At 36.2% G+C, this 11549-nt stretch overlaps 1 protein-coding gene and 1 pseudogene across 1 annotated transcript; one reads left to right on the forward strand and one right to left on the reverse strand.

The window, feature by feature from the left end:
• The first annotated feature begins 475 nt into the window (after nt 1-475).
• LOC115962361 lies at nt 476-606 on the forward strand (annotated as a pseudogene).
• A 3815-nt stretch (nt 607-4421) lies between these two features.
• LOC115961477 (B3 domain-containing protein At3g18960-like) lies at nt 4422-7789 on the reverse strand. Its single transcript, XM_031080454.1, has 3 exons — nt 7713-7789; nt 6234-6375; nt 4422-5028 (listed from the first exon to the last, which is right to left on the reverse strand). The coding sequence occupies exons 1-3, from the start codon at nt 7787-7789 to the stop codon at nt 4471-4473; spliced, it is 777 nt and encodes a 258-aa protein (XP_030936314.1). The 3' UTR covers nt 4422-4470.
• Between the last annotated feature and the right edge of the window lie 3760 nt (nt 7790-11549).

Genomic DNA, 11549 nt, shown 5'->3' on the forward strand with positions numbered 1-11549 from the left:
CAATCCATCCTCTCACAACCTCATCAACCTTCACCACAATACCACAATCAAATTAACCCGAGACAACTATCTCCTTTGGAAAGCTCAGATTGTTCCTTACATTAAAGGTCTCCATCTTTTTGGCTTTCTTGATGGAACCAAACCTGCACCCCCACAATCTATCACTAGCCAATCTTCAAATGGTGCAGCCACTGTCACTACAAATCCTGAATTCCTTCAGTGGCACCTTCAAGATCAACTTATCCTCAGTGCATTGACATCATCACTGTCAGAATCTATACTCACCCATGTGGTAAAATGCCTCACCTCTCGAGATGTGTGGCAAACTCTTGAACGCATGTTCTCTTCTCAAGCTAGAGCACGACTCATGCAAATTCATTATCAAATTGCCACACTGAAAAAGGGAAATCTTTCTGTTGCAGATTATTTTCAGAGATACACCAATCTAGTTGATACTCTTGCTTCCATAGGAAATCCTCTAAATGATTATGAGTTGGTCTCATATTTTCTGTCTGGTCTTGGCTCGGAGTATGATTCCTTTGTAACATCAGTTACAACATGAGTGGATCCAATGACTCTTGATGATCTTTACGGTCATCTTCTTGCTCATGAACTCAGGCTTGAGCAAAACCAACCTACTGTTGACTTAGCTCTTGCAAGTGCTAACATTGCAGCAAAGAAAGGATTATCACGAGGGGGTCGTGGTGGTCGGTCTCAACAATTTTTCTCATCTGGTAGAGGCCATAACTCCAACAACAATAGCACCAGAAACTTCCGTGGCAGGGGGCGTGGTCGTGGTTCGACCTCTTTTTCTGGAGCTCCTCGCACCATCTGTCAAGTCTGCCTCAAACCCGGACATGATGCATTGGCCTGTTATCATCGATTTGACAACTCTTATCAAAGGGATTCGAATCAAAACATGCAAGCTTATTTTGCTGCACCTCAGCCTGTAACAGATCCTTCCTGGTATCCGGATTCTGGCGCAACACATCACATAACTTCTGATCTTGCCAATCTGAACATGCAAGCTGAAGAGTACACAGGTTCAGACCAAATCAAGATGGGTAACGGTACTGGTTTAGATATTAAACACATTGGCCAAACCAAAATTCTCACACCCACTACTTCTTTTCTTCTACATGATGTTTTGCATGTTCCTTTAATTAAAAAGAATTTATTATCTGTTCACAAATTTACCAAAGACACCAACACTTATCTTGAATTTCATCCTTCTTGTTTCTTTGTGAAGGATCAAGCTACAGGGAAGGTTCTGGTGCAAGGCCCGAGTAACCATGGGTTATATTCTTTTCCATCTTCTCTATTCCGTCGTCGTGGTCCTTCTTCTTGTCTAGTTTCCTCTGCATTTGTCAGAGAACGCGCCACACTCACACAGTGGCATTCTCGTCTTGGACATCCAGCCTTGCAAGTCGTCTCTCATGTGGTTTCAAAGTTTGGTCTTCCAGTGTTTGCAAATAAAATGGACAGCTCTTGTCCAGCGTGTCTTAGTTCTAAGAGTCATAGATTAGTTTTTCCTTTATCTAATTCTCGTGTAGCAGCTCCTTTGGAATTGATTTACACTGATGTTTGGGGGCCGTCCCCTGTCTGTTCTAGCACTGGAAATAAATATTATGTTTCTTTTGTGGATTCCTTTAGTCGATACACATGGTTCTATCCAATGTCTTGCAAAAGTGATGTTTCTTCCATATTCCTCAAATTTCAAAAATATGTTGAACGATACTTTGATCTAAAAATAAAAACAATTCAATCTGTTTGGGAAGGTGAATATCGCTCTCTCCACCAAATCCTCCAAAGTAATGGCATCTCATATCGGTTATCCTGTCCTCATACACCTCAACAAAATGGGGTCATTGAGCGTAAACACCGTCACTTAGTTGAAACTGGCCTTGCTTTAATGTCTCATGCTGGTGTTCCCTTAAAATTTTGGGATGATGCATTTCAAACGGCTTGCTATCTCATTAATCGATTGCCCACTCCACTTCTTCAAAATTCCTCTCCTTATGAAACACTTTTTTATTCCCCTCCGGATTACTCTCTCTTACGAGTTTTTGGTTGTGAATGTTGGCCTAATCTTCGTCCTTATACTGCCCATAAACTTCAACCTCGTTCTCTTCCTTGTATTTTTCTGGGCTATAGTTTGCTGCATAAGGGATACAAGTGTCTTCATTCTTCCACAGGCCGAATATATATCTCCAGAGATGTCATTTTTAAGGAGACCCATTTTCCTTTTCTAAACTCTTCACCCTACAGTCCAATTTCTTCTCAGTCCACTGAGTTTGTCATGCCTATGGTTACCAAGTCTGGGCCGGCCCATTCACCTATCTCTACAAGCCCGATTCCTTCACTCACCTTACCAACCCACTTCACCATACCTAGCCCAATCCTACAAAATCCAACACAATCTGCTCCAGATGCCCTTCATCCTCCACCTGTAAACCCCATCTCTTCTTCCTTAGCTAACACCTCATCAGCTTCTTCTATAAGTGAACCAACTATCCAACCTCAAAGTGAACCATCTATCCAACCTCAACCCACTGTTCAGCCAACCCACCCAATGACTACAAGGTCCAAGAACAATATTTCCAAACCCAAAAACCACACCGATGGCACCATCCGTTATCCCATCCCCACGGCTCTCTTGGCTGAACATGATTTTAGTGATTTTGAACCTACTTGTTACTCTACAGCTTGTAAGTTTCCAGAATGGCGAGAGGCTATGAACAAGGAGTTTGATGCTTTGCTGAAAAACAAAACATGGGTCCTTGTTCCTCCAATGGCTGCCACCAATGTTATTGGCTGTAAGTGGGTGTTTCGCATAAAACGGAAAGCTGATGGTTCTATAGAGCGCCACAAGGCCCGACTCGTTGCCAAAGGTTTTCATCAATGATCTGGAGTTGATTTCACTGAAACTTTCAGCCCAGTTGTGAAACCTACAACGGTACGTATTGTGCTCTCCATTGCTATTTCTTTGGGCTGGCAAATTCGACAAATTGATGTCCATAATGCCTTTCTACATGGTTTTCTCTCTGAGGATGTTTTTATGCACCAGCCACTGGGATATGTCCATCCAGACTATCCTAATCATATATGTAAACTTCAAAAGGCTCTCTATGGCTTAAAGCAGGCACCTAGAGCATGGTTTTCCAGACTTACTTCCAAGCTGATCTCACTTGGTTTCAAGGGTTGTTGTTCAGATACTTCACTTTTCATCTACAAAAATCATCTTTTTACTATGTATATTTTGATTTATGTAGATGACATCTTAATTACATGCTCTAACTCATCTGCCATTACTGAGTTGATTTCACTACTTGGTGTGGATTTTGGCATTAAAGATTTGGGCTCTTTGAATTTCTTTCTCGGCATTGAAGTTCTTCCTCATGGAAATGGTGTTCTTCTTTCTCAGAGGCGATATATTCTAGATTTATTGAAGAAAGCTAACATGCTTGAAGCTAAACCAGTCAATACACCTATGGCAGCTTCAACTAGTTTATCTGCCTTTGATGGAACTTCTTATGAAGACCCCACACTTTTTCGTAGCACAGTTGGAGGCCTGCAATACTTGGCTCTTACACGGCCTGACATTGCCTTTGTTGTTAATAAACTCTCTCAGTTCATGCACCGCCCAACTGTTACTCATTGGCAAGCTACTAAACGCCTTCTCCGATACCTCAAACATACACTCAATTTTGGTCTTCACTTCCAACGTTCCAATGTTTCTTTCCTTCAAGCATACTGCGATGCTGATTGGGCAGGTTCTCGTGATGACAGAAGATCAACTGGTGGCTATTGCATTTATCTTGGCACTAATCTCATCTCTTGGAGCTGCAAGAAACAAGCTACTGTAGCTCGTTCAAGCACTGAAGTCGAATATAAAGCTTTGGCTAACACTGCAGCAGAAATATCTTGGTTGACTTCTCTGCTTTTTGAACTTGGCTTTCCAGTTTTACCTTCACTTCTTTTATGGTGTGACAACATTGGTGCTACATATTTATCCTCCAATCCTGTGTTCCATGCCCGTACAAAACATGTTGAAATTGATTTTCACTTTGTACGTGATATGGTGGCGCGCAAGTCCATTAATATTCGTTTTCTCTCTAGTCGTGATCAGATTGCTGATATCTTTACAAAGCCACTGTCCTCCTCTAAATTTGTCTTTCTTCGGACCAAGCTCAAGGTTGTTCCTTTATCCTTGAGCTTGAGGGGGCATGTTAAGGATAAGATTACCTCTGCCATTCAAAACTCAAATATCAAGATCACACAACTGAAGGATAACAGCCAAGATTATCACAACAGCCAAGATTACAACAATCCAGCTCACAGATAACATTTAGCTGTTGTTTATTTAAATTCAAACTCTTCATGTACATCTGAAACTATGTAACTGGTTAGTGTATAAATGCAAAGAGCCTTCACCGCATTTGGTAAAGGCAGCACAATATCAATTTGTTGTTAGCCTTCACATTTATGCATATTAGCACGCCCTATGATTCCCATGAAAGAAGGATTTTTAGGCCTAAGCCTTCTAGCTGCTTGCATTGCTCTCTCTCTTCCTCTGGACATCATGAGTTTCCCTTTTGAAGACATGCCAGAAATTTGTTTCCTTACAGATTTTTCTCCCACTTCTTTACGGTTTGTGGGCAACTCATCATCTGAGTTAGACATTTCGCTTTCATTCTTGTTGTGCATTGATATGTTTGCATCCTCTAATTCCATAATGTCCACCTGATCTTCTAATTTACAGTTCTTGCTCAACGGATACTGAATCTCAGTGGCAGTCTTATCAAATACAAGAACATGGAAATTTGAATTTCCTTGATATTCAAAGACTAGAAAGTAACCATAACAAATAGAATAGTATTCGACAAAATCCTTCCAACCATCACAAAACCAAATGTTCTTGTCAACTTTCTCCAATCCCACTTGCCAACTAGGACCATAGGGTACAGTGAGTTTGGAAACAGTGGATAGTTCATCCCCAAATTCCCTCACAAACTTTTCAGGGATGCTCTGCAGCCACAAATCAACTTATATAAACTGTCTTTATGTACAATGTAAAATGAAATCAACTAAACATATGTTTCCAAGATGTAGAGATATTGCTTCTAATAATTACAATTCTTAGACTAGCTAGGATTGGCGACACAGACCAATCACTTTAATTGAACTTTTAAAATTTGATCTGGTTTCTTTGTTTCTCCCATTTTCTTAATTTTCATAGAATCACCCGTTGTTGTTCCAAGTTTTCAAAATTATCTCAACATATCTATTGGCAGGGTAGTTCTAATAAAATGAAATGAGGAAACTAAAATCAACATATTCTCTGAACATCAATGAGGCAATAATGATATGCCAACCATGTGATGAACAGGCATTTTACTGGTTCATGGTTCATCACATTTCACCTCTACCACTTTGGCTTGGGTAGAATGTTTTGCAATTTGGTTAGCTACATTATTGAAGATTTTGCTGAAAGAAGGGCTTCTCACAATGAACAAGAAACATAACATTAAAAAGATCAAAAAAAAAAAAAAACCAATAGAGCTGTTTCTACTTCATAATGTTCTAAAGCCTAAAGGTCCTCAACACAGGACCATCAGTATCAATGCGTTGTGGAAGACAACAAGGACAACTAATTTTGAAAAGGGATCAAAATTTCACCAAGAAAGCCTTAACTAAAATTTGTTAATGTTTTTGGCCACAAAAAAAAAAAAAAAAAAAAAAAAATTTACTAATTTTTTAACATGTTTGAATGATGTGAGACAACCAGACAATAAACTTCCAACTCCTAGTGAAGCAAAAGATTTTTTTTTTCTTTTCTCAATTTTCTTTATGTTTATAATTATTTTTAATTTTTGGCAGTCAAAATTTATCATTAAATAATAAATATTATCTTCACTTTTCATCAATATCTTTTACCATTATGTAATACTAGTTTTGCCACTTTCAAATTCATATATTTCAAGTATGTGTTTTTTATCTTCTCACCCAAAAAAAAAAAAAAAAAAAAAAATTGGACTCAACGTATCCCTCCATTGTAGTGATTAGATAAAGTTTTTCTTGATAACATTATAATTAGATAAACTAAATTAGGCAAAAACGGATTAGAAATAAAAACTGAAGCAAGAACTCACATGCATGCACGAGCAAGTGAACATATTCAAAATCAAACATGTAAGTCATTGAAATATAGTGTAGCAGGGTACATTACTTACCAGTTTCATGTGTTGAATGGTGGAGGGAAGGATTATCTTGAAGAAGTGAGAGGGTGTCCTGCTCTTGCACCTGCCCGCCATAGAACTTGAAGGCCGTTGATGATGATGATCACAGTTGGGCACCACTCTAGTCCGGCGAGGTCTCTTTGATTAAAAGGTATATCTGGTCACAATGGTTGATCCAAAGTAGGAAAATTTATTGACGAGACTCTGCCTCCCTTTTGGGCTTTGGTTACCATTACCAGTGGAGTTTAAAAAGGGCTGATTTTTATCAGGGTAATTGTGGACATCATTCCAAGTTGATGCTTTTAAGGTGTACTACAGTACTACTGACATTGGAAAATTCATGGATATATATGACTATAGTGCATGTTTGGCCGCTCAACTTTGATAGAAGATTTATAAACATGCTTATCTGATTTTTATGTATTTAAAGAAGTGCTTATTTAATTTATTATGTGTTTATTTTCATTTAAATTTATGTTTTCTAGAAATTTATTTATTACCATATATAAATTAAGTCTTTTACTACGATTGACTTTTCTGTGATTTTATTTATTATTATTATTATTATTATTTTTTTGTGTGGAGAGTGAGGTGAGTGAGTTAGAAGTAGACTCTAAATGAGTTTTTTCTTACACTATGTTTGGCTAGGGTAAAAAGGGAAAATATGAAAGATGGGGAGACAAAAAAAAAAAAAAAAAAAAAAAAAAGAAGGATTTTCCTTTGTTTGATTAGAGTACTGAAAAGAAAGATTAAAAAAAAAAAAAAAAATTGGGGATGGATAGAGTTTTTCCCTTTCCAAATTAGGGAGAAAATGACATTGAGAAAAAAGAAAAATACAAAACTACCCTAACTCTTTTTTTCCTACTTCTAATAGTAAGTGTATAATAGTAATTTACTATTTATCCTTTCACTTTTTATTCTCTCTTCTAAATGCACATAATGAAAAATACACATTTTTTATTCTCAACATTTTCTATTCTACCATTTTTCTATAATCTTAACCAAACAGAGCCTTAGAGTATTCTCATCCAATCATCTAAAACATGTAAAAAAATAAACCACCTCAAATTGGAAAGGATATATAATTATATATATTTATATATTTAGCTATCTATCCACCATGTTTTTGAGAATGGAAGTGCAAGCCATTTGTGAGAATTGTTTGTGAAAGTTATAGTTATGTGCAAACACGTATTTGTGTTTGATTTGACGAGGGAAAAATTCATATTGTCAATAGTAGGTCTATATAAAAATCAATAATATCCTTTTGTGAGTGGAAACAAAGTTGGGTCTCTAGGTCTTTGCCATGTACTCTGTCTTAAGCTTGGAGATTTGAGTTTTCATAATACAACACTTCGGGTTACAAAATTATGATGATGAATTTACCATGTTGTAGTGATGTTTTTGTGCCATGGAGATGGTTTGGTGTCTAGGTCTTCATCACCATTGATGGGATTGACGAACCAAACTTACCTGGACGATCTCATCCAAACCGACGAGGCAACATTGACAGATGGATCAACCTGGTCCCTCCGACGAAGTGGCCACATTACTGACGAAGATAAAGAAGCCATTCAATGCATTCAAATAAATGCCTCGGTCGGTTACAGGGACAATTGTATAGACCATTGGGAGCCATCAAAACTCACATGATTGACCATGAGGCGTTACCAAAAGAGGCATTAAAGCCGCCATAATAGCCACAATGGCTAGAAGCTACAGGGATGTATATATACAACCCTCCCAACACCAACATAAGGTACATAGACACACTTAGAAATACTTGTTATTCCACTACATTGCTTTATTTTTCTAGAGCTTCCTTATATTGATTTTGGCATTAGAGACGTTGTGGCAGACACCACACTGGTGACCACTCTGAGGGTGCCACCTTACCATTTCTATTGTTATAGTGACGAGGGCTTGGCTCCATTTGAACGCATTCACTTCGACTGGAGAATTTGCACTTCATCAACCATGTACCCGGGTCCATATAAAACCTTAGACATGATGTTGTCAATTAACTAGAAGCAGGACACTAGCTAGAAGCAAATTAGCGCTAATTCTCGCTCATTTTCTTGTTCCGCATCTTTTATATTGCTTTTATTTATATACTTTAGTTTTGTTATATGCAATGTAATATGAATTTTTTTTTTTTTTTGGATGGGAATATGAAAATTAGTTAATCACGTATATTTCTTATACTAATGTTAATTTTGGATTAATTAAGCATTAAGCTGCAAATTTTGATTTTGGGGTCTAAATTATTGGGTTTTGTGGAACTTAAGGTCTGTTTGGATTGAACTTATTGTTGCTGAAACTGAAAACTGAAAACTGAAAACACTGTAGTAAAATAATTTTTAAATGTGCAAATAGTACCGTGGGACCTATTTTTAATTTTTTTTATGAATAAAGTGACTGTGGGTTCCATGAATAGTACATAAACAGTACTGCTACAGTGTATAAACAGTACTGCTACAGTGCTCATTGTCTCTGCTTTCTGCAAAACGCGTGAAATGAAAAAAAAAAAAAAAAAAAACTGAAATGCGGACGCAGCAACATTCAGTCGAATCCAAACGGCACCTTAGTTGCGTTTGATTTAAATTATTACCTGACTCAATATAAAAGTGCTATGGTTTTTAATGAGATTTTTTCTAAGATTTAATCTATGAAGCGGAGGTTTGGGCTTTTTTGACCCGTTTTTTAGCCCATTGTGAATTATGTGCACATGATAGAAAAACTGTTGTTTTAGATTAGAGTATGGTATGTTGTTTTGAGAGAGAAAATTGTACTGTTGCATCTTGTATTTTTTTTCCTTGTGAACAGTGATGTAAGCAAATTGTGAAACCACATAAATATTATCTTGTGCGATTATTTTTCTTTAATGCATATTTTTTCTATATTTTACGTTTTACAGTTTTGAGAATTTCATGTTTTCCACGTAAACATTTATTAGTAGCATTAAAAAAAAAAAAAAAACTGACTAACATGTATCTGACGTTCTACCAAAAAAAAAAACATGTATTTGACATTAATCCCAAGACAACTTCAAAAAATACTTTAGGTATTTAAAAAAAAAAAAAAAAAAAAAAAAAAGATACTTTTATGTGACGTGATACACGCTGGTTTTTATCATATTGGATTATATTCCAAACTATTTTTTTATTATTATATAATTTTGGCATCAAGGAAAATCAAAAGGGTATTTAGCCTTAATTTAGGCGTTGGTTAAATCCTTTAAATCCTATATAACCAGTTATCCACCAATCAATTAATTGAACTTATAATCAATTTGTGAACAAAACATGAAGGTCAAGTTGACTTTAAGTCCATTCTCAAAAAAAAAAAAAAAAAAAAGTTGACTTTAAGTCCTAAATTAGTGCTTGGGTAGTGACGTAGTGTTGTTACTCAAGGCTTTAACAAAACCATGGTTTTAAAAACCGGTACGGTGAAAGAACCGAAAAAGAGACTGATTATCGGTTTTCTGGTCGGACCGTGATCCGACCGATGGTCGAACCGGTGACGTCATAAATAATTTAATTAATAATTTTTAAAATTATATAAATAAATAATAATTTTTTATACTAAAACTAATTAATAATTTATAAATACACATGTAAACTAAAATGCTTTGTAAACTATAATGTTCTGTAATTCATTAACTACTAATAATTGAAAGAATAATTGAGTATAAAAGTTACCCATAGAGTAATGGACTGAATAAATGATAATAGTAATTAGTTAGTTTAGATTCAACAAAAAAAAAAAGTAACTAATTAGTTCATACCTGACTCAATGAACTTATAAGTTATATATATAATTATAAATAAATAAATAAATAAAGGGAAAGAAAACAAGACAAGAAAACTTTAAATAAGGAATGGTAATGATGGTCACGCTGGGAGAGTAAAAAATGATTAAAAAAATTAAAAACTTCTGGATTTAGAAACCCAAAACTCAAAAAGCCAGCCTTTTGCCGTTGGAACTATAAAAAAAATGTCAGCCAAGTCAGTCATTTGTATGTTTCCACGTCTTCCAATATTTTATTAAAAGATCTTTTTTTCTATTTCACGTCTTCCTAGTTCCTTGTACCCACCTCAGGTTTAACTCTTCATTTTTCAGATCTCTAAAGTCTAAATACACTCTCTATTCAAGCTTTCAAGTTTCACGCTTTCAGCCTCTTCCTCTCTGTTCAAGCTTTCAAGTTTCAACATCTTCCTCTCTCTGTTCATGCCTTCAACCCCAGTTTGCAAATGTCAATGAATCAATGGTGCCACCCACCAACCAACGTTGTCCCAGTTAGGCTGAGAACCTAGCAACGCCGTCCCAGTGTTAGGCTCGTCAGTGGCGCAAAGACAGAGTTGCCAATAACCGGTTCAACCATACCGGTTCCGGTTCTAAGGTTCAACCGTCCGGTTTTCAGTATATTTCGGTTTTTTGTTATTTTTCGAGTTTTAATCATAACCGGACCGGATTATTACCGGTTCCCGGTTGAACCGGTAGGACCGGCCGGTCCGATCCGGTTTTTAAAACCATGAACAAAACAGATAGGTCAAGTTCACTTTAACTCCTTTGTTGATGCTTGGGTATTGACGTAGTGTTGTTACCCAAGCATTACCCATGTGTTCACACCGGTACACCGCTTTAACAAAACAGATAGGTCAAGTTCACTTTAACTCCTTTGTTGATGCTTGGGCATTGACGTAGTGTTGTTACTTGTTACCCACGCATTACACGTGTATAGACCGTCTTAAACTAATATATATCGCGGCTTCAAATCATGAATTTAATTAAAAAAAACTTATATATAGATTTGTGTGCAATTGGTTGTGTGTAAGGTTATTTGACTCTGAGTACCGGTTAACAGGTACCCTTAAAGCAGCAGTGGAGTTAGGAAATTTTCTCAAGGGTGTTGGTGAATATATTTTTGTATAATTTTAGATTTATTAGCAGATATAAAAGAAAATTAGTGGAAGATTTCACAAGTTATGGGGCCATGGCCCCCCTTGGCATCTTCCTAGCTCTGACTATACCTTAAAGCATTGGTTAATCGATCTAGGAAGATTTAATATAACTTTTATAAGAAAAAAAAATCATTTATTTTATCATTTTTCATAATTTTTTTTTAAATATTTCATAAATTAATACCTTTAGAAAATATTTCATAAATAGGGAGGATGGAAAATATTGGAGAGAAAATAGGAACGAAAACTTTTTTAGAGTGTGTTTGGTTGGATGGGGAGAAAGGAAAATAAACAGTAGGGTCCAGGTATTTTCTCTCTTGTCCCACTAAAAAATTTTATCTCCAAA

Source organism: Quercus lobata, chromosome 9 (assembly GCF_001633185.2).
Source record: "Quercus lobata isolate SW786 chromosome 9, ValleyOak3.0 Primary Assembly, whole genome shotgun sequence".
Classification (NCBI taxonomy): domain Eukaryota; kingdom Viridiplantae; phylum Streptophyta; class Magnoliopsida; order Fagales; family Fagaceae; genus Quercus; species Quercus lobata.